Source organism: Alternaria triticimaculans (genome assembly GCF_023758025.1).
Source record: "Alternaria triticimaculans strain BMP 0046 chromosome Unknown scaffold_23, whole genome shotgun sequence".
In the NCBI taxonomy this organism is placed as follows: Eukaryota; Fungi; Ascomycota; class Dothideomycetes; order Pleosporales; family Pleosporaceae; genus Alternaria; species Alternaria triticimaculans.
The window spans coordinates 174124-196094 of record NW_026055980.1 but is presented as its reverse complement, the minus strand read 5'-3'; the positions used below and the strand labels follow the sequence as shown (position 1 = coordinate 196094).

The 21971-nt window shown below is 53.5% G+C and overlaps 8 protein-coding genes across 8 annotated transcripts; 4 read left to right on the top strand and 4 right to left on the bottom strand.

The window, feature by feature from the left end:
• Nucleotides 1-36: 36 nt before the first annotated feature.
• Nucleotides 37-2103, bottom strand: J4E78_009783 (uncharacterized protein; the record flags this gene model as incomplete). The annotated part of the gene is made up of 3 exons (XM_049370370.1): nucleotides 37-809; nucleotides 858-1882; nucleotides 1931-2103. The coding sequence occupies 3 exons, from the start codon at nucleotides 2101-2103 to the stop codon at nucleotides 37-39; spliced, it is 1971 nt and encodes a 656-aa protein (XP_049217920.1).
• Nucleotides 2104-2802: 699 nt separating this feature from the next.
• SU2 (Eukaryotic peptide chain release factor subunit 1) lies at nucleotides 2803-4262 on the top strand (the record flags this gene model as incomplete). The annotated part of the gene is made up of 4 exons (XM_049370369.1): nucleotides 2803-2932; nucleotides 2983-3032; nucleotides 3079-3422; nucleotides 3470-4262. The coding sequence occupies 4 exons, from the start codon at nucleotides 2803-2805 to the stop codon at nucleotides 4260-4262; spliced, it is 1317 nt and encodes a 438-aa protein (XP_049217919.1).
• Nucleotides 4263-5131: 869 nt separating this feature from the next.
• Nucleotides 5132-6325, top strand: J4E78_009781 (uncharacterized protein; the record flags this gene model as incomplete). The annotated part of the gene is made up of 2 exons (XM_049370368.1): nucleotides 5132-5140; nucleotides 5288-6325. The coding sequence occupies 2 exons, from the start codon at nucleotides 5132-5134 to the stop codon at nucleotides 6323-6325; spliced, it is 1047 nt and encodes a 348-aa protein (XP_049217918.1).
• Nucleotides 6326-6551: 226 nt separating this feature from the next.
• On the bottom strand, nucleotides 6552-10222 carry J4E78_009780 (uncharacterized protein; the record flags this gene model as incomplete). The annotated part of the gene is made up of 10 exons (XM_049370367.1): nucleotides 6552-6721; nucleotides 6790-7417; nucleotides 7476-7930; nucleotides 7989-8061; nucleotides 8122-8158; nucleotides 9219-9339; nucleotides 9391-9616; nucleotides 9672-9800; nucleotides 9952-10091; nucleotides 10168-10222. 10 exons carry the CDS (start codon nucleotides 10220-10222, stop codon nucleotides 6552-6554), a joined length of 2034 nt encoding a protein of 677 aa, XP_049217917.1.
• A 1355-nt stretch (nucleotides 10223-11577) lies between these two features.
• J4E78_009779 (uncharacterized protein) lies at nucleotides 11578-14922 on the bottom strand (the record flags this gene model as incomplete). Its single annotated transcript, XM_049370366.1, has 2 exons — nucleotides 11578-11862; nucleotides 11914-14922. 2 exons carry the CDS (start codon nucleotides 14920-14922, stop codon nucleotides 11578-11580), a joined length of 3294 nt encoding a protein of 1097 aa, XP_049217916.1.
• Nucleotides 14923-15574: 652 nt separating this feature from the next.
• Nucleotides 15575-16469, top strand: FUR1 (Uracil phosphoribosyltransferase, synthesizes UMP from uracil; the record flags this gene model as incomplete). Its single annotated transcript, XM_049370365.1, has 4 exons — nucleotides 15575-15723; nucleotides 15792-16150; nucleotides 16197-16368; nucleotides 16418-16469. 4 exons carry the CDS (start codon nucleotides 15575-15577, stop codon nucleotides 16467-16469), a joined length of 732 nt encoding a protein of 243 aa, XP_049217915.1.
• Nucleotides 16470-16829: 360 nt separating this feature from the next.
• On the bottom strand, nucleotides 16830-17326 carry J4E78_009777 (uncharacterized protein; the record flags this gene model as incomplete). Its single annotated transcript, XM_049370364.1, has 3 exons — nucleotides 16830-17177; nucleotides 17228-17269; nucleotides 17324-17326. 3 exons carry the CDS (start codon nucleotides 17324-17326, stop codon nucleotides 16830-16832), a joined length of 393 nt encoding a protein of 130 aa, XP_049217914.1.
• Nucleotides 17327-17905: 579 nt separating this feature from the next.
• On the top strand, nucleotides 17906-19662 carry URC1 (putative GTP cyclohydrolase; the record flags this gene model as incomplete). Its single annotated transcript, XM_049370363.1, has 5 exons — nucleotides 17906-18347; nucleotides 18395-18805; nucleotides 18857-19483; nucleotides 19537-19607; nucleotides 19657-19662. The coding sequence occupies 5 exons, from the start codon at nucleotides 17906-17908 to the stop codon at nucleotides 19660-19662; spliced, it is 1557 nt and encodes a 518-aa protein (XP_049217913.1).
• Between the last annotated feature and the right edge of the window lie 2309 nt (nucleotides 19663-21971).

Here is a 21971-nt window from a genome sequence, read left to right as displayed (position 1 = left end):
CATTCCAACATCGTCATGATCTCCATACTTTCGTTCCTAAGCCCCAATCATCTCTTTGGGTAGGCAAGCAAAAACAGTGCTGATGATAGCCATAATAGTGCTGACGACAATCAACACCCAGTTCATCGTCTTCTCCCCACTGGATATCTCTTTTCCAAACAATTTCAAGTGAAACGCCAAGGGTAGGATGATGCAAATGCTAAAGCAGGCGACACTGCCGAGAAGTGTCATGATGCGGTCGAATGAAGGGAATACGATTGCGATGATAACGAATATGACAATGGTAACGATGCGAAGGGTGATCTTGAGCGCTCCTCGAGTGAGTCCGCTCATGCCGTCGATGGACGAGGACATGGCCAGAGAGCGCGTGTCCAGACCGAAGAGAACTTCCAACGTGCTGACGATAGGGCGTGCGTTGAGCGGGATCTTGGTCAACGGAATGATGGCGATGCAGATGGCGATGAAGACGGAGATGCCCTGGGGGAAACCCTTGGTAAGGAATATGTTGCTCGTCACTTCCTCTTTGACACCGTCTCCGAACATGAGGATACCGGCGCAGGCCATACCGACATCGATCAAGTAGGTGAAGATGTAGGTGACGTTGACCGCTTTCCTGTACTTGTACGGGTGGCGCATGTCACGGTAGATGTTTGGAAAGACGGAGTGGCCACCCCAAGGGGACATGAGAAGGCCAATGGAGAGTGGTACGGTCATCCAGTTGTCGGGAAACAGATATTGGGTCATTGGCTGACGAATGGAACCGGGAGCGTCGGGTTTGGCAAGTCCATCGACCCAGATAGCGAGGGTGACTAGTATATGTTAGTTGACATATATGATGCAGATAGTTGTTAACTCACTTCCAAAGCAAGACATTACACCCAAAATAGATGTGAATGACAGAAAGCGGAGGGGTAGGAAGCTCAATGGTATCAAGATCAGCCCGCAGACAATCTTCCATTGGAAGACGTCCCAACCGGGGATGAGAGCGTCCATACTGTCAGCGAAAAGCACGACCAATGCTACACATGCTGCTAGTAGCTCCAGCGAGAACAGAATGCTGGTGGCCACTCGCGCTTTGGTTCCAAAAGAGACGTAGGCAAGATCAGCAAAGGTAATGAGAGAACCATCAACGTCGAGACATTTGGCTAGGAGCTTTGCAGTGTAGCCAGTCACTATGGCAGACCATGCGAGGAAAACCATGCCTATCAGCCATCCAGAGTACTTGAGCGCAAGTGGCAACGTGAGCAGTCCAACGCCGACCAGAACGTTGACGGAGTTGAAGATTGTCTGGGGTAGAGTGGATTGACCAACAACTACGTTGATAATGTGTCCATCCTCCTCAACCTGCTTGACCAGGAGCGGCTCTCGTTCTTGTTCTGGCTCCCCAACGCCCTTCATCTGTTGCTCTGTGAAGAGGCGGCCGGCATGGCGCATGGACGACTCGTTGACGCGCGAACTGAGGCTGCCGTATCCCGTGCCATAACTCGCGCCGAAGGGTGACGATAGCGAAGGTTCGATCTGGAAGATGCTCGACCCTCTCCCTCGCAGGCGCTGTTCGACGCCGTTGGGCAGCAGCTGGCTCCGCTCGGTCGCGCCATTCTCCTCGTCTGTGATGGCATTGTCGGATGCGCGTCTGCCCTCGTTCTGGAAGGCCTGTCGCAGGGCGGATCGTTGGTCGGGTACTGGTGTGGGCAGTCCGCTGCGCGAGAAGTCGGACTCCTCTGTGTCGTCGCCTTCGTCGTCTGTCTCGACGCGGAAGGAGGGTCGCACGGGGGTGATCTCGAAGAAGCCTGCTGCACGCTGCCACGATCGCGCAAAGTTGTTGATACTGTTAACGCCTCCAACTTCGCCCAGTGCGCTAATCTGCTGTCCTACGGAAGACCTGCTTTCTGTTAGCTGCCGTGCCACGCGAACGGCGCGATATGCTCACCTCCGCCTGCGCAGCTCTCCCGCGGTGCCAGTCCACCTCCCGGCATTGCTCTCTCCACTGGGCCGCCTCGAGAGCTCGTCCCACTGCACATGGCTCTCCGTGTCCGAGTCGATGGATGGGCGGTTGGAGTCGTAGGCGCTCCAGGCGGATGGCTGCTTCCCTCTGTTATCCATGGTGAGTACGTCAGGGCGTCACGACAGATGGAGCAGGCGCGACCAAGAAGAACGTATGGGGCAGGACAGGCGATATATCGTCTAAAACTGTTGATTCAAACCCTGCAGGGAGGCGGGAGCTACTTGAGTCGATAGCTGGCTATCGTCGGGATGAGATTGCGCCTGGTGGATTGCGGGTGATAGCCGCTATCCATGACCGTCCTGATTATATAAAGAAGCGCCGAGCGAGACACTTCTGCCATAGAAAGACGCAGAAAGTCAAGATGGCTATCACGAGGGATTCATGCGGCCCCGCCGGTCTGCCGTCATAGCTGCCCCCAGCCGGAGCTACCCAAGGCACGCGCTGATAACGGGTTACTGCACATGCGCTGCTGCTGCTCTCCATGCCCGCCGCCCGCTGAGTGGCCGTGCAAGCGAGCCTCTGTCAGCGCCCAGTCGACTGCCCTACCGTGACTGTGCTGCCTTACGGGCACAGCCAGGGACAAATAAATTCACATAAGCCGAGTGGGCTGCCGTTTGCCTCTCCTGAAGACTTTCGCATTCACGTAGCCAAGGCGCGCAGTAGTCACAGGCCGCGCTCTCCACCCTCCTCCCGCCGCCAGTCGGCAGCTACGTCGCTTGTTCTTGCCCCTCGCCGAACAAGAAAATCTCTCGACCCCACCAACACCACTACCTCACCTCGACACCACCGCCGCGACCATGTCGTCCGGGAAGAATGAGCAGCCCAATGAGGCTGAAAAGAACATTGAGATCTGGAAGGTCAAGAAGCTAATCAAGCGCCTCGAAGCAGCCCGCGGAAATGGCACATCCATGATTTCCCTCATCATCCGTAGGTGACACCTGACGACCTAGCAGAATGCCGCAGACTGACCGTTGTAGCGCCCAAGGATCAGGTTTCACGTGCCGCGAAGATGTTGGCTGAAGAATTCGTGAGTACCAGGACACCCTGCGCCGGCGCCGTCACTAATTTTCCAGGGTACCGCCTCCAACATCAAGTCGCGCGTCAACCGTCTCTCCGTCCTGTCGGCCATTACCTCGACCCAGCAGCGCCTCAAGCTCTACTCAAAGGTCCCGCCCAATGGCCTCGTTGTCTACTGCGGTGAAATTATCACCGCGGAAGGCAAGGAGCGCAAGATCAACATCGACTTCGAGCCCTTCAAGCCTATCAACACGTCGCTATACCTTTGCGACAACAAATTCCATACCGAGGCCCTGAGCGAGCTGCTCGAGTCGGATCAGAAGTTTGGCTTCATCATCATGGACGGAAACGGTGCGCTCTTTGGCACTCTGTCTGGAAACACGCGTGAGATTGTCCACAAGTGAGTGCGACCAATACCTTTAGCATACAGCTCACTAATCGGTGCAGGTTCTCCGTCGATCTCCCCAAGAAGCACGGCCGTGGTGGTCAATCCGCTCTGCGTTTCGCTCGTCTCCGTGAAGAGAAGCGCCACAACTACGTCCGCAAGGTCGCCGAACTGGCTGTACAGAACTTCATCACCGCTGACAAGGTCAACGTAGCCGGTATTATTCTCGCTGGTTCCGCCGACTTCAAGAACGACCTTAACCAGTCCGATCTCTTCGATAACCGTCTGCAGTCCAAGGTCATCAAGGTCGTCGACGTGTCCTACGGAGGCGAGAACGGTTTCAACCAGGCCATCGAGTTGGCTGGCGAGACCCTCAGCAACGTCAAGTTCATTCAGGAGAAGAAGCTCATCAACGAGTACTTTGACCACATCTCCAAGGACTCCGGCAAGGTCTGCTACGGTATCGACGACACCCTGAAGGCTCTGGAGGCTGGTGCTGCTGAGACTCTGATTGTCTTTGAGAACCTGGAGATCACTCGCTGGGTTCTCAAGAGCTCTGCGGGCGCGGAAATTATCCTCCACACCACCAAGCAGCAAGAAGAGGATCGAAGCATATTCATGGACAAGGAAACCGGCCAAGAGATGGAAGTCATCGATCAAGGCTCTATGCTTGAATGGCTCGCCGAGAAGTACCGTGACTTTGGTGCCAACCTAGAGTTCGTTTCCGACCGTTCTTCCGAGGGCAACCAATTCGTCAAGGGCTTCGGTGGCATCGGCGCCATCCTCCGTTATGCGCTCAACTTTGAGCAACTGCAAGACTTCGACGAAGATGAAGATGAATTCTACGATGATTGACGGTTGTGCGCCCTCGCTGACTGCGAGGTAGCGTCCCCACTCGCTTCGAGTGACGGAACGTCCGCTACCTGCGCGAAAAGTCAAAAAGACGTGTCCGAGATCAAGGCCGGAGTAGTCGAAGCAACGACACTTCGCCTTTCCAGATTGTAAGATGGGAGTGCCTATGGAGGGTTTGCAATGTACGACTAGTATCCGTCCCCCAGCAACCATTGACTAACTTTTTACAAGGTCGACCAGCACCATTCTTACCACGACCCGCTCTCGCTTGCATGGAGAGGCAGCAGCCTCATACAGGCTCGACCTCTTCAAACCTCGGTCTGAGAAGCTCTAACTTAGCTACAATACGGACTAGAAAGCATAGGGATCCAGAAGGGTGGCTACCGTCAATTGTCGATTGCGAACCTCTTGAAAAGTAGTCCTTTACGGAAGAAGGACAGGCAGATTGCTCGCCCAATATGCGTCAGCTTGTCGCTCGCTCTACTCCAGCTGAATATAAAATTGATTTGAGAATGAGACTCAATGTTCTGAGTGATGCGCGTGACGTTCTGTGCTTTGTCCATGGCCCCACCCTTTCGATCAATTTCAAGACAAACATTAGGGCGCAACACGCCCCATGGGGATGACAAGTTAGTCTTTGCTTTTACTAGCGCCGATACCGGGTTCCGACGTCATTCCGAGATTTGGTGATTTATCTGTGTACATACGCAACATCTCAGAAGCCACGCACAAACATGGCAGACGAAAAGAGACCGATCGTGGCTTTCTTAGGTCCTGAGGGCAGCTACACACATCAGGTGAGTCAAATTAAAAAGCAGAATAGTGGTGATTGAGTTCCCCCACTCAAATCTAGCCATCAGCTTGAACAGACAATGTCACTGGTTCAGTCTTTCGTCACAACCACTTTTCCGCATATCCTTCCTTCCGTCACAGAAATCCGAGTACACACATATTTCTTTTCCTTCCCCCATCAAGATCAACCCTCACACCCAACCCCCACATCCCCATCCTAACACCACCCCCCACAGGCCGCCCTCTCCGCCTTCCCCCCAGCATCACCAACAACGCCACCAGTAACCCTCACCCCCTCCATAACAATCGAAGACGTCTTCTCCGCCGTCCAATCCCGCACCGCACACCGCGGCGTCGTGCCCTTTGAAAACAGCTCAAACGGCAGCGTAGTTTTTACCCTCGACCTCTTCGCCGACCTCAACAACAGGTATCCTGATATCCTCGTTACGGGAGAGGCGTATGTGGCTGTTAAGCACTGTCTGTTGGGGTTTGCATCTACTGCGACTAAGAATGGAGATGGAAGAGATGGAGATGGAAGAGATGGAAGAAATGGCAAAGACTTTTCGCACATCAAGAAACTGTACTCGCACCCGCAAGCCTGGGGCCAGTGTAAGATGTTTCTGGATAAGTATCTCAAGACGACTGAGAGGCACGACGTGAGTTCCACGAGCAAAGCCGCAGAAATCGCGAGTCAAGATAAAACCAGCGAGTCCGCAGCCCTATCTAGTGAAATCGCAGCGGAGCTCTTCGGACTGGACGTGCTGGCCAAGGAAATCAACGATAAAAAGGGAAACAGCACGAGGTTCTTCGTCATACGCCGGAAAGACGATGATGCCATGCCATCTACAACCACACCCACACCCACAACGCCAACTCCAACTCCAACTCCACCGCCATCAACCAGCTCTAATAACGCAAACACCTGGAAATCACTCATCACCTTCACCATCGAGCATTCGAATCCTGGTGCGCTGGCCAATTGTCTGACGGTGTTTTCACGTCATGGGATTAATCTGACGAGTATAAATACGAGGCCGAGTGGAGTGCGGAATTGGCATTATGTTTTCTTTGTCGAGTTCAAGGGGAGGAAGACGGATGGTGGTGGTGGGGAAGACGGGGATGGAGATGTGGATCAAGCGCTGGGAGAGCTGGATAAGGTGTGTAGGGGGTGGAGGTGGTTGGGGAGTTGGGAGAATAGGCTTGTGGATGAGGGGGAGACAGGGGGAGAGTGGGGCGGTGATGGTTCGGTGGAGGGTGGCGGGGGGGAGGAATGAGGGTCTAAGAAGCGATGGTTTGAAAATGTAGAGTATCATTTAGATCACATTGACATCTCAACGCTACAGGATACGTGGAATTGCTCTCTCATGATTTCTTTCATGAACTACTTCACTACGCGCCAAGGCTATTACTCAGCGTTCGTATAGTTCTTCCTTTTGAAACCCCCAGCGTAGTGCCGTTCGCCAATGCATCCTCGCACCCTCCGTCCCGCGCAACAAACACTTACTTTGTCCTGTCAGGAATAGGCTCTTTGGGCGCCCTCCACTCCTTGACAAAAGGCAAGAAGTCAGGCTGACCCGGAATGTATTTCCTTAGCACCTCCGGAACGACGAAGCCATCGGGTGTCTGGTAGTTCTCAAGGATACAGCAGAGAGTTCGCTCAGTCGCGCATACTGTAACACACAAATTAGTTTCCTGATTCCCTTCTCAAGCGAGAAGATGGGGTGCGGGAGTAACTTACGAGTACCGTTGAGCGCGTGAACATACTCCTTCCTCGTAGCGTTCAACTTCTTAATCCCATGTCTAATCTCCAGCTCGCGAGTCTGGTAGTCGGTGCAGTTGGAAATGGAAACAAGCTCCTTGTACTCTCCTCCACCTGTGACAGGGAACCAGGCCTCAAGGTCGCGCTTCATGGAAGCAGCGTTGTTTAGCGCACCAGAGACGATGGCAACAACCTGGTAAGGCAGACCTAGGCTCTGGTAGAACTCCTCGGAGTTGGCTAGCATCTCGTCGAAAGCTTCCCATGACTTCTCGGGGTTTGTGAGGAGGAACTGCTCAACCTTTTCGAACTGGTGTATCCGGAAGATTCCCCATGCGTCTTTGCCGTGCGAACCAGCTTCTTTCCGGAAGTTTGTGGAGTATCCGGCGTACTTTATGGGCAGTTCCTTGTCGTGTAGCCACTCCTCGGAGTGAAGGGCGGAGATGGGTTGTTCTGAGGTGGCGATGAGGTACTTGTCGGTCTCTGGCTTGTCCTTGCTCTCGGTGACCTTGTAGAGTTCCTCGTCGAAATCGGAGAGTTGTGCGGTCTTGGCCATCTGGTCGCGCAGCATGAAGAAGGGCGGTTGGTTGGGTGTGAAGCCTTTGCTGAACTGGGGAATGATCATGTCAGTATAGCGTTCTGTAGAACTCGGTGCTTTGCGCGCTTACCAGGAACTCAAGGCCATAGTTGATGAGCGCTTGGTTGAGGAAGACACCGTATCCAGTCAAGCAGTATCCTCTGTGCCCAACAATCTTGGTGCCTCTCTCCGGGTCGTAACCGTTCAACCGCGCAAGTACACCATGATGTGGGATGCCATCTGCCTTGAACTCTGCTTTCCGGTCCGCAGGAGCCCATGTCTTCTGAACCGCGTTGTTGTCCTCGCTGTCGCTAACTGGAACGTCCTTGTACACGTAGTTTCCGACCGTCTTCGTCTTTGTGAGCAGCTTGGCCAGTTTCTCCGCAGCTTCAGCCTCCTTCTCCTTCTTCTCAGCCTCCAACTTCTTCTTCTCCTCGAGCAGCTCGGATGCGTCTTCCTTGGCCTTCTTCTTGGCGCCGATGTTTTTCTGGACCGCGTTTATCTTGGAGCCGAATTGGGTGGCATCGTATTGTGTGCGACGGTGGTCTGTAGCCAGTGTAAGTTCTAGTGGCCTTCCCGGCAAGACTTTTGGAGTCGCTCTTGCCTTCAAAGTCTGCGATGATCTCGTCGACGATCTCTACGGGCGCGCATCGCTTCTTCTGGGACTCGCGGATTTTCTGGTCGCAGCATTAGCATGGCAATAACATTCCATGTCGCGCAAGTTGGGGAATACATACGTCGGGCTCGCCGCCGCGCTCCTTGATGAAGTCGTTTCTGTATAGACGCGAATGTCAGCCCATATCTCTTCATACCCCCAACGCAACCTCCAATCTCGCCCTCTCCATGTCTACTCCCCCAATTCCAGCCCCTCCAAGCCCGACTTCAGCGCGTGCGCATTCAAGCAGCCCCCACTTTCTCCTCGCGCAAAACAAAAGAGGCAACGTACATATCGAGCATCCTGTTCGTCTCTAAGCTTGCGTATCACAAGCAGAATTCCGTCGTGTGTGGTGTGAGTAGGCTCGTATCGAGAGATGTACAAAACGCGGGACTCATCAGTGTCCCGCACCTTACTCAAACAGCGACAGGGATTAGATTGAGCGACCCGCACTAGAGCGAATCAGGACGAGTTTGCTCAGAACGCTTGGCGTTTTCCTCTTCCGCTGGGATACCACGGGGATTGAAAGTGCTGCACTCGATGGGCGGGATGCGAAACTGCCTTATTGGGAAGGTAGAAATGAATGACGTATGCACTGGTGTTGTGACTACATTTGTGCATGTTGTAGATGGATTGCCTCTCTCAAGCCCAGGTTTACAGGAAAGCATCGCAGGCAAAACACATCTTGCAGAGCATCAAAGCTCAAACTGCCGAATCGAGTAGGCTGGACAGAAATGCCGTTGAAAGCAGTAGCTTTTCCGTCAAAGCTTCGAGCTTCCTAATACTGTAAGGTCTGTGGGTAGAAATGGTGGGTGGTGGTCGGTGCATCGCAAGCCTGTCGAGTCGAAATGCAGGGCCCAGCGTGACCTTCAGAACTCCACGCGAACATTCATGTACACAACTTCAAGCTGACATGAACGTATACCGTCTATTGTTGAAAGTAACGTAAAGTGATACGTAGTACTACAGCCGTGAAACATCGTCATTGACAAACAGCTTGAACCCCAGAATACCAGACAATAACGCCTATTACACCGCCGCTCACACCATTACGCCATTACACACTATTGCCTTCGATGAGGATAGTGAAAACCCAGACCGCGTAAAAGAATGATCGCGACAAGTCAGCCACCGTCTATGCCATCTACAACAACCAAACAAAAGTATACCTCCTCTTACTTCTTCTTGAGCGCGTTCGTGAGATGGTCAAACGGGTGCTTGAGGAGGTGCGCACTGTTCCGCCGCTTCTTCTCCTTGTCCTCGCGCTCCTTCTGGAGGGCCGGGTATTTGTCGACGCCGACTGGTACACGCGCTCATGTCAGTCAAGAATCTTGGAATTACATGACTGTACATTTGCTGCCGCCAGCGGGCTCACCAGGGTTCTGGGACCGCTCCACCTCCGCGATCATAAGCTCAAAAGCCTTTTGTACGTTCTCGTTGTAGCGCGCGCTGGCTTCGGTGTGGGCGCACTTGAACTCGGCGGCGAGGGCTTTGCCGTCTTCAGGCGTGACTTGGCGTTGCTCGGGACGCAAGTCAGACTTATTGCCCACGATGACGAGAGGAACCCATTCGACGGCCTAGTGTGAGGGGTGGTTAGGCAGTGGCGCGGAGCGTGTCACATGTCAGACTCACAAGGTGGTTCAGGATCTTATCGCGAATGATGCGCGCCATCTCAAAGCTCTGCTTGTTGGCAACCGAGTAGACAATCATGTAGCCATGAATGCCGATAAAGTGCTTGGAGTTGAGAATGCTGTATTCATCCTGGAAGGCGGTACCCGAGTCAGCGGGTGCTCACAAACAGCTTGAGGTGCACGGCATGGCATGCTCAGCAGAGACGCGCGTGAAGCATCGCAGGTGGGGCGTCGACCTGGGCTGAGCTTCGCGACGCGGGGGAAAAGAAAACCTCATGTACCTGGCCAGCCGTATCGATGATCTCAGTCGCATAGTCCTGGTTCTTGTACTTGATCATCTTGCTGAAAGTATTCTCGATGGTCGGGTAGTAGCTGTCGACAAAGTGCCCGTCGACGAATTGCACCGTCAGACTCGACTTGCCTGTGCACCCTCGCGTCAGTATGCTGTTTGTTGGTACTTGCATGTGAAGCTGCGCGAGCTTCGGGCAACCACGTACCGACGGCTCTGCTGCCGACAATGGCCACCTTTCTCTGCTTGGGAGGGGGCGCCATCTTGCTGCTGGGTTTGGGAAGAGGTCGTGAGGAAGCTGAACGACTCGCCAGGTTTGAGGTTTGGCTGTCTCAGTCCACCGCTGCGATGTAGCTGCCTAGGTTGCGTTTGGTGCTTCGGACCTGCCAATTGCCTGTAGGAGCTAGCTTCCAGCCCGGAATGACGCCGTCTAGCTGCAGGTGATGGGTGCGTGTGGCACGAACAAGCTGGTTCACTGGCCCGAGCGCTGTAGCTACTGTCGTGAGGATGCGATCGAGGTAAACTTCGGCGAGCGTCGTGCCAGAGTTGTAGGTGAAGAGCAGGCGTTGCTCACGAAAAAAAGTCCCCGACCGGGTGCTGATGCCGTCATGTCTGCCGGCTCCCATCTCGATATAGCAGCAACGACTCGCGGCCGCATATGAAAGTTGGGCAACCATGATATATCGCTTTGGGTTTGGCACCGAGCAGCTGGTATTGGGTTCCGCAGTTCTGGCCATCCAAGCCGAACAGTGCACCCCGTAGCCGACGAATCCAGAGCTTCTCGAAGCATTCATTTACGTATTGCCAATCGTCTCGAGCCTAGCGCAAACCTGTCCAGCACACTACCTGCAGATACTCCATTCACCTACAACCACTCAGCGCCACAAGAACCTCCGAAATGTCAGAAACTATCGCTGCCCTTCCCGACGCCCCGAGCATACAACTTAGCCGAAATGATGTCGGGCGTTCTTGACTCAAGGCGAAACCATCACATGCAAGTCGTTGCAAAAGTGAAAAATGTTGCTCGCCCGGATATTACACGCCCGCTGCATGGAAGTTCTGTAGAAGGCATCTCGCAAATTGCCCCGACGGCAGAGCCACTCCACATGCCGGCTGTTGCGTCACTTGAGCCGGCCTTCTGGGTCGGGTGCAGCCTTACGGACGGGTACGTGCGAGGTTACAAGCCTTCATTTAGCCTCTACTGCCTACGCGATGGGAATACGAGCGGATAGCGGCGACGAATAGACGACATGTCGCTCAATCAGTATAAGCTTGCAGGTTTCTCATATAACTGCTACGGGTCATTTGCTAGCCTGAAGAGCCTCGCTGCACGACCGTTACTATTCACATCTCTGTCCAAGATGCTGGGGTATCGAAATCTTTATATACAATACAAGCGATCCCTTCCCAGCAATGACCGCATACGCGTAATTCGGGGTATCATGCCATAGCCATTAAAGGCCTAACCAATAAGAACCTACCTGTCAAGAGGGAAACGACTTGCTGCCCAATGGTAAACAACCCGAGAGATAATCAAGTAAAGGCAAAGTGCGTCTGATCAGTAATAAATCAATGCCCAGGCGGGATACCGGAGTCAAGCCTCTGCATCTCTGCACCATCAAGTGCTCGCATTCTGCAACCGTTCCACGACAAGCATGAGGCGCGCCGTATAGGACTGCAAAGCCTCTTGACCCTCTGTTCCCTCAAGATTTCCTGCCTTCTGGTCAACGTGTTGGTGTACGCGGACAAATTCCTCGATGCTATTGACAAGGGTGTCAAGTCGCTCGTTCGGTAGCAGCGTGCGGACTTTTGCCCTTATCTGGTCGTTGAGACTCAGATTACCAAGGAGCACGGCAAGATATCCAATGGCTACACCAGAATGCGATTCTTCCACAGAAGCAGCCTAAAGCAGGGTTAGCATTGCTGAAAGCATGACTGCTGAACGCGTACGTACCTGTGAAGCACGCTTTGAACCCTCCAGGAAGATGGCGACCAGAGCGTCAATCTGATCAGCGACGTTAAGCCTCATCTCGTCGCTCAGCTCCGCAAGATTGATGGCAGCACCCAAGCTCAAGATGAGACTATCCAAAACCTCTGTCCGCTTTTCCGTCGCGAGCCCCGTACTGATTGACTCAAACTTTCTAATGATAGATTGCGTCAATGGCTGCACAAAAGCCATGGCTGAGAACGGCTGGCAAGCTTTCGGCTTGTTGTTCGTCAAGTTCATACATAGCTTGACAGCGAGCATAGTTGATGCAGCGCTGTCAGGCTGGAAGAACCGAGGCATAAAGCCCGCAATACGCTGAAGCACACCAGTCGGCCAGGAGGCTTGGATCTGCCTTGTGGCAGAAATTGACTCCAGTATGGAAAGTACTGTTTCCAGGCATACATTGTCCGCGCTTGTCTCCTTGCCCGATTGCAACCGATCGTTCGATTTCGAAGCAATGTCAACGAGCTGGGAGATCATCGCTTGATCAAGTAGCTTATCAGGATTGCCAGCCTTCCGCATACCAATGATGAGCAGCTCGATAGCTTTCAGCGCGACAAGCTGGGGAGATACCTTCTGTACTACGCTGGATGACCAGATAGAGCTTTGCTGGACTAGGGTGCGAAACGTGAATACCGATTCCTTAGCAATCTTTGACATGTTCGACTTGCGATCTTTGGCGATCTCCTTGATATCCGCATCATTGCTGGCTAGCTCGATCAAGTGAGCGAAACTGCCAGTCTCCTGTAACTCGTCTAGGACAGAATGGGTAGGGTTGGTACGGAGGATAAATACTGTGGCGACGGCAGCGACAAAGTCGAAGATAATCTCGCGACCGCCAGCGATGTTCTGGAAGAACTGATGGGCCAGAGCTGAGTCGACAAGCTGATGACAGAACGTCTCATCGGCCATCTTGGTGCACAGATCGATCATTGCGCTACGCCTCATACTCTTACTGTTGGTAACGGATATGTCTCCGATCATCATTTCGATTTCATATCCGATGATCATGTTACGCCCCCGGGTCTTGAGCTCGTGAATTTGTTGAGCCTGTGCTTGACTGTTCTGCTCGGGATCGTCCTCGGATACAGATCTGGTATCCATCTGGGACTGAGACCCAAAGCCATCGTCTAGATCCATCGAGATCAGTAGATCATCTTCTGGGTTGTCTTCCTTTAGGTACGACCGCGCCATTGCGTAGGTTAGCCTTGGTCGCATGCCGAAACCCGACGTTGTCTGCGATGTTTGTGACTCCGCGTTTGCTTGCTTGTCCACATCCATGTCGTCAGAGGACGTCGTCGAAGCTTGATCTTTTCTGATTTCTCGTACAGGTCTTCTTGCAGACGGGGGATGTTTTGAGCTTGCTTCAGACTCTTCTCCACCATCGCTGCTGCTGTCTTCTTCGTCATCGTCCGAACTGGTCTCGGTTGGTTTGAGAGTGTCAATCAGTCTGGTCTTACGAGCCTTGGCACTGTGAGTGACATCAGACTTTGATCTTGCCAGGTTACCGATAAGTGATCTCGGTTTGCGATCCGTCAGCTGTAAGTTCGCCAGGCTTGGCATTGGTGTAGCAGCGGACGATGAATCGCTTAGCAAGCCGCTGAAGAGATCTCTCTGTCGCGGTGTCACGGAGCCAGGTACGACAGGTCTGGATTTCCGAACAGGGGTGGTCAACGGATCTGGTATGTCATACATAGTCTCGTCTTCAATCTCAGGCACGTCTGGGATTTTCTTGACAGGAGATGGCCTGGGGACCTGGCGATTCGGTATCATGCCGCTCAAAGTAGCGGGGGAGGACTGGCCCTTGGTCATCTTTCGCGGTGCCATGACAGGTACGGTACGTTGCCTCGTCCTTGTCGGTTTGTTGAGTGCCAGCGCTGGCGGTTGCGTTTTCCGTGTTGCGCCTGCGACGGGCTGCAATAGTGATGCATGCCCCGGTGAAGCACTTTCTTCGTTCTTCTGAACCTTCCGGCTCCGCTGCTGCGCCGACTGTTCAGTCGTCTGTTGTACCACTGACGTAGCCACTGTGGCAGTCGACGAGATGGACCCTTTGCGCTTTCGCTTGTTCGATGCATTCGACTCGTCCGACTCGGTAGTGTCTTTGTGAGACTCTTCCGATGTTGTCTTGGACTTCCCGGAAGGCTCTTTATGTGCTTTCTGCGGAGCTTGACGTGAGATCTTTTTGACAGTTGGCGGAGCCTCTTCGTCCGACATCGGTATATCGAACACAGCGAGGTCATCGGTCGGTTTGGCAAGAGCTTTTCCTGCCGTCTTTTTCGCAGGTAGTGCCGAGATTATCTTCGCATTCTTCTGAGCCTTGGTAGCTGTCGGCGCAACGGCCGTCGTCTCGGAAGACGCCTTTGCCTTGGCCACCGGCCTCTGTGATGACTCCGGGTCCCTTGCCGTCTGTTTCTGTGCTCCCACAGGCTGAGGCGTCTTCCTGCGTAGTGTCCGAGGTGCGATCGTATCCGAGGATGGCGGTGGCGGTGCCTGTACGGGCTTTGCAACTTGCGCGGGCGTCGGCAGCGTCTTCTTTACGGTGGCAGTATTCGCGTCGTCAGGCTTGCGCAATGGCTGTGAAGCTTTTGCTGGCTTCTTGGATGCCACCACGGCCCCCCCTCTAGAAGAAGTTGAGGTTTCCAAGCCTGCTTCAGGTGCCCGACGTTTCGCTACGATCTTCTTCGCGGGCTTCGGGCGCGACATGAAGTCGTCATCAGAGGGTACATCGAAGACGTCGACATCGTCAGTCCTTGCGCGCGCATTCTCCAGACCCGTGCTGGCCTTCAATGTGTCTCCGGCCTTCTTCAGCGAGCCGTTCAAGGCTGCGGGATGTTTCCGCGGTCGGTCTGGGGATGGCGGCGCATCATCGTTGGAATCAGGAAGGGGCGGCGGCAGGGTGGAGCGACGCGCGGATTTGCCGTAGACTTTCTTGCGACGGTCGCCGGACGTGAAATTGGCGAACATGGTCGTGGCCATGTCGGTGCGTAGGCGTGTTGTGGTGACGCTCCCAAAGTTGGCTCAGACGCGCATCTCGCAGCAGGCGGGTGGCACCAGGGACCGTGGATGGCTTGTCTCGGCACCCGCTCTCCTTCAGCTTGATAGCGTCGGTCCACGCGTTCGCTCACCGCAAACCTATTCTCTCATTGTCGCGACTTCATGACAGTCACGGTGAAATGCTCAAAGCGGCTGTTTGCATGGTGGCTGGTGATCCAAGCAGGGTCCCGAACGACAGGCACGCTAAACAGCGGGGCATGGGTTGCTCCTTCCCAAACAGAGTGAAGGACTTCGCCGACGGTCACGAGCCTAGACTGTTAGCCCACCTACGCTCCAGCTCCTCTTTCCTGCCTCTTATCTGGACATCGTATCCATTGATAAAAGTCTGCTGTATCGTTTGGTCTTGCTCTCACCTCCATCTCATTCTTACCACCCCACAATATCAAATTGTGTTCCAACAGCACAAGCTCTGCTCACACATTCACGCGCCGGTAAGCTTATTTTAGACTGTAACTACGTCTGCATGTTCCCAAACGCTTCTCCTAAGATGCTGTATTTTGGCTCTGAAACATTTCCATACTACCAGATTTCTGCTACGTGACCTTGACTGACCATCCTCAGCCTCTCCCTAACCATGTCTTCCGACTCGCATCCACCCTCCCAATCCCTGGGCCCCGAATACCGTCCCTCAAATCTGAAACCAACAGCTACCGTCTCAACTCCCCTCAAGCAGGCCAATGTCCACATCCTACCTCAATCCCCTCAGCTGATAGCATTGCTCACGTAAGAGCCCCGTGAACCATGACTAACACCATGGTCGGACACCATTACCTAAACTAACAACCTCAAAGCATGATACGTGATCGCAACACCGGCCGCGCAGATTTCATCTTCTACAGCAACCGCATAATCCGTTTGCTTGTCGAAGAGGGTCTCAACCACCTGCCAACAGAGTCCCAGGAGATCACCACCCCAGTAGGTCGCACCTACTCCGGTGTCAAGTTCGAGGGCAAGATCTGCGGTGTCTCGATTATGCGTGCGGGAGAGTCCATGGAGCAGGGTTTAAGGGACTGCTGTAGGAGCGTACGTATTGGAAAGATTTTGATTCAGCGGGACGAGGAGACTAGTAAGCCGAAATTGTACTACGACAAGTTGCCCGAGGACATTGCCGACAGATGGGTCTTGTTGCTGGATCCCATGCTGGCTACTGGTAAGTACACAAGGCGTGTTTGCATAAGCACTGCTGATGGAGATAGGTGGTTCGGCACTCATGGCGATCGATGTGCTCAAGTCGCGGGGCGTGCCAGAGGAGCACATTCTCTTCCTCAACCTCATTGCCAGCCCAGAAGGCGCGCAAAACCTTGCGGATAAGTTCCCCAAGGTGAGAGTGGTCACGGCCTTTGTTGATGCGGGTCTGGACGAGAAGAAGTATGTTTACTCCCATCTCCTAACCGCTCCATACTAATATGACGTGTAGCTACATCGTCCCTGGACTGGGTGACTTTGGCGACCGTTTCTACACCATGTAAAGAAATCAACAGCATCTCCGGTTCATCGATAGCATTTGCTGGGCGCAGGGCGGCTTAGGTTTAGTTGGGCATGTAGTAGCATGGTTTCGTTCAAAGAAAACCACATGATTATAGGCGTACCAGGGTCATTGATGTACACGCTTGATTACTGTGTACACTTCTACAGGCTGCGCTCAGCTAACCGTGAACACACTCAGCCTGACGCTGACGACGATAATGAAACGCCACCGTGAATCTGCGGATCCTTTTTGGTATCCTAAACGCCATGCAAGCCATGATCCGCTCCCCATGTTCCCATGTATTATACAAGGCCTGAAGCCTTCACGCCTGGTCGCTCTCGCGCGATGGCCCCCGGGCGACTCAGTCCGCGTACTCGCCCTCAGCGTCAGGCTCGTCGTGTTCGATGAAGCCGCCGTCGCCGTCGTCGTCTTCTTGATTGTGCGCCGTCGGCATCCTGCCCATGCGATTTGTACTCCGGGCCGTCTCGACGCTGCCCTTGGCTGCCTCCTTCGCGACGGCGTCACACGCATCGATCCAGTCGGCGTACACGTCGACGGGGGCGCTGAGGTAGTTGATGTTGGTCTGGAAGGTCTGGCCGCAGACTTTACATTGCAGGTTGCCGACACCCGACTTCTTCTCGATGGAGACGCTGACGGACTTTTCGTGGTTGCAGAAGAGACATTGGAAGGTGGTCGGGAGTTTCTCCTTCTACAGGGGTGTTAGTCGGCGGGGTATCAGGGGAATAGGGTAGAGCCTGCCTTCTTGGGGCCTTGAGGCTTGCTGGAGGATTTGCGCTTGCCCTGTCATTGCTGTTAGTTTGCGCCTGCGATACCGTGAAGCCGGGAGGAACGCACCATTTTTCGCGTTGGTTAGAGTCGCCAGATGGGGAAGGTGTGTGTACACGTAATTATTAAGTAGCGATTGTGGTGGGGATATCCAGAGCCGTGTTTGGTGCTTGTCGCGCCGTTGTCGTGTGCAGTGACGCGAAATCGCGAGTTTGGCTTGAATGCGTCTCGAGTCTCGCGTGGTTCCGACCGCCAAGATCCCTGTCGCTCCCTTGCAGCTGCCGCATACGTCGATAGCCGATAAGCGCCCCCGCTCCTATCAGCGCTCGCCGCGACCATCATGCACGTGTGTAGTCAGCTGTTCGCTGCTGCCACCGCCGGCGAGCTCCTAATATCTGACCACGTTGATCCTCCTCTTCCCTCTTTCTCCTCCTTCTCTGGATTCTTCTGGTCCCCTTTGACGTTTGTTCAAAGTTGTGTTTGTGACTCTGTCCGCTACCCACTTCTACATCATCTTGCGTGTTCGTCCTACCACCGGAGCTCACCGGTCTTTGTTTCACGACTCGATACCAACGCAGCAATCGCGATTGCTATTTGCCTTTAAGATCAGAGATCCTGTACTACTTTGTATGAGGTTTTCCATTACCAAACATGTCTACTGAAAGCACTACCAGCGATGCTGTCCTCAAGGAGATTCTCGATGGGCTCAGGGCGCTCCGCTCGGAGAACTCCGTACTGGCAGCTTCAGTCGACAAGATCAACGGCCGTGTGAACATGCTGGCAGGCATCAAGCAAATCAAGGACGAGGCAGCAAGTGAAGCTGCCAATGGCAAGCTGGACGGCGAGAAGGCGAAGGAAGTTGAGCCAGAGAAGTCCGTAGAAGCTGTTAGCGAGCAGTATGAGCAGCCACCTTCAAATGCTGATGCCCAACCACGTCGCACGAGTGTATCCAAGATTTCAAAGATCATCTTGACTTCGTATCCCGGCCAAGCCGGTGTCGACCCGTTGCCAATGCAGTGGGGTGCCAAGGACCCTGCTGTTCGTGGCCCTGTCGTTGTGTCAAGACATGCGAACACTATCCGAAGACGCAACGGTACGTACATCTAAACGACTATACGTTTAGTTTCTAACATCTTGTAGCTATCGGTGCTCATGGTGGCTCATACTCCATCTACAATGCTCTGGCCGTTGCCAGCAAGAACCTCGACATCACACACAAGCCAGACTTCACCAACACTGAGCCTGCCGCAAAGATTGGTCCTTTCCCGCAATGGAGCGACCCAAAGAAGATCGTGGCCATGGACCCATACGGCCATCTCGCACCCTGGCTGTACAAGGAAACGATGGACAAGGATGATGTTGAGATCAGACCTACCATTGCCATCACCAGAGCACACATGAAAGTGCCAGAACTTGAGGAGAGTGTAAGGAAAGGCAGGCTCGTTCCCGATGGCAAGATTTGTGTCAACGAGACTGGTGAGGTTGCGGTCACCAAGGTCGCAGTCGAGCCTGTATGGTACTTGCCTGGTGTTGCTGAGCGTTTCAACATTGGTAAGTGAGTCGAAATGTATTTCTGACTACATCCACTAACGTATTCCAAAGACGAGGGAACTTTACGCCGGACATTGTTCGAAGAAACTGGTGGTTCTTACCCAGAGCTCATCACCCGTCACGACATCAAGCTCTTCCTCCCTCCTATTGGCGGTCTAACAGTCTACATCTTCGGTGACCCAGCAAAGATGTCCGACCCCAGTGCGAAGCTCGCCCTCCGTATCCACGACGAATGCAACGGAAGTGACGTATTCGGATCTGACATCTGCACATGCCGCCCCTACCTGACTTTCGGTATTGAAGAAGCAGTCAAAGAGGCCCAGAAGGGTGGCAGCGGTGTTGTCATCTACTTCCGCAAGGAAGGCCGTGCTCTGGGTGAGGTCACAAAATACCTCGTCTACAACGCCAGAAAGCGAGGCGAAGATCGTGCCAGCGAGTACTTCAAGCGCACTGAGAATATTGCCGGTGTCAAGGACATGCGATTCCAGGCTCTGATGCCAGATATCCTGCACTGGCTGGGTATCACCAAGATCGACAGGATGCTCAGCATGTCCAACATGAAGCACGATGCTATTGTCGATCAAGGCATTCCTATCCATGAGCGTGTACCCATTCCAGACGACATGATCCCGGCGGATAGTCGTGTCGAGATTGATGCCAAGATTCAAGCTGGCTACTGTAAGCTTCCACTCCCTCTGATGCTCTGGGCAACTACTAACAGGATGTCGCAGTCACAACTGGCCATGTTATGTCGATGGACGAGTTGGCAAACGTAAAGGGTCGTGGTTGGGACGATGTCGACGTAAGTGCAACTGGTGACTCCTCACGATCTCATGCTGACCCCAACCTAGCATTGAAGAACTTGGATGATATGAACGAGGTGACATGTTGTAGGAGTAAGCCACCATTAGTGGTACAGTGCGAATTACCTATGTCGACATGTGATGATAGTACATACAAAGAACTGCATTGTCAAAACGCAACACATCGTGCCACTTCGAACTACTTCATTGTTGATCGTGCTTACATATTTACTGTATCACCTGTATATGATGATTGATATGATAGATGATACTTCTACCACCATCTTCACGTGCAACCAGCAACAGCCAAGCCACCGTCCAATCCAACAACACCACCCCCAACCAATCGCTTACCATCAAGTCCCTCAACACACGTATCCACAGTCCACACGCCTCCCTCCGCATACCGCGTTCCCATCGCCAAAACACCCACCGGCTACCATACACATCCCCCACCACGCAAACCCACCTCATAATTCCAGTCATACTCGCATAACACACGTGAAAGAAAACGCCCCAAGCCCTGTCACTTCATGCATACATCTGTACCGCCACTAAACCGCAACAGCACAAAACCTCCCGCTTGACCTCCTCCCATCTACTATGATCGCTGGTCCTATACCAGCATACCCGGTCCCCTATGCCCCTCATCGCCCCTGTCACTGTGTTTTCCTTTCACCCTGGTACACCCGCGCGTCGCCTTACCCGCACCTACCGCGCATGACCTGGCCTGACAGCTGCAGATGCGCCGTTTCGTTTGGAGATAACGATCTACCGGTGTGTTGCACGTGTTAGGCAGGCGAGAAATGTGGGAATCAAGGGTCTAGAATGCGGATTGTTATGTGGGTGTTGTGGTGGAAGTGTGCACGTGTTGGGATTTGGTGTGTTAGCGGAAGTGGGGGGGATGAGACGGACGGGCTGTTGGTGTGAACGGAGCAAAGGACACCGATTGATTGCCGGGAGCGGCCCGCTTATTGGGTTGACCGCTGGTGTTGGTACACGTTGATTTTTTTTCTTTGCTTGCTGTTTTGGTGCCTTTTCTGCTTACCGCTTCTTTGTGCGTGCGTGGTTGTGGGTGGTTGGGAACTGCGTACGACTCCACTCAGATGTGTTTCAGATTTTGGGACATCGTGATCTAGTGTGGTGGTTCTTTTCGCTTTCGCCGTTGTTCGGTGAGGTAGAGTACGGGGTGGATCAAAAAGAATGTGTTTTTATTTGTTCGCACGTAGAGGGTCAGATGTAAGCTTTAGTTGGCTGATTATCGGTAGAGTTGCAGAGTGGAGTGCAGTGTGGTTACGATAGTGGCGGTAAACTCGTCATACTGTCGGCGACCGTTTCTGCGTTGCCGCAGTGACAGGCGCTTTTCAACTCGCTTGCTCAAGAACGAGACGCAGCATAAGACTCGGTATGGTGTTGAGCGGGTATGTATGTTAGTTTTCGGACAGGATCGGCGGCGAGATCTGCCGTAGGAGCGTGTCTGGATTTGCGGAGAATTTACTTGGGGCAGAGGCGTCTGAGCTGAGGGTGTCTTGAGTGAGGGGTATGTTGAGGAGGGCCTCAGCACCGTCACGAAACACCAACGCATCAAAGTTGCCTTTGGTGTTATGGCTAGCCGCTGGGGCATGCGAACTTTGGGTCCCAGTGCTGGATGTCTCCGGTCCGAAAAGAGTACATGGGAATGTATCGTCGATGAGGATGCGGAATTGCAAACTTGCTGGTCAACGGCCGCGGCTATGACGGCGTGGAGGGGTTCCCGCTTCCCGGGTCTAGCATGCACGTCGGTATGGCTAACCACATTGTATGTACACAATGACGGACTGGGCAGCACGGCATGATGCTAGATAGCTTTCGGCTCTTGCATCAGCCTCTCGAGATGAACGGGCGAAACTTTGGCCTGCCTATCGGATGACCCGTAGATATAGAAGAAGGGCCGTAATCGTGTTTCCAAAGACAGTTTACATGGTCCTTTACCAATATTTTGTTGAACCTTCAGGATCAGGCGCCCAGCTGAGAATGCAGCGTTGAGAGCAGGACTGTCAAATCGGAGCGTTGCCCGCTCCTCACGGAAGGCATGGCAACATGTGAGAGCAGCTGACGCGGAGGTGGAGCGAGGCGAGGTAATCATCGTTCCAGAACAACTCACCCCAAGTATTGCCGGATACAGATACGGGTTATAGTATTCGCCTGGTTGCAGAGTTACGAGATGGAGGGGCGGATGTGTACCTGTCCAGGGATGTATCCCACCAAACCCTGAGGGCATCTCACAATGTCCCGAGAAGATTTCGGGATGTTCGCAGTTATCGCCTCTAATAACAGCTCTTGCATTTCTGAACTGCCTCATTAGTAATTCGAAAAGAACAATC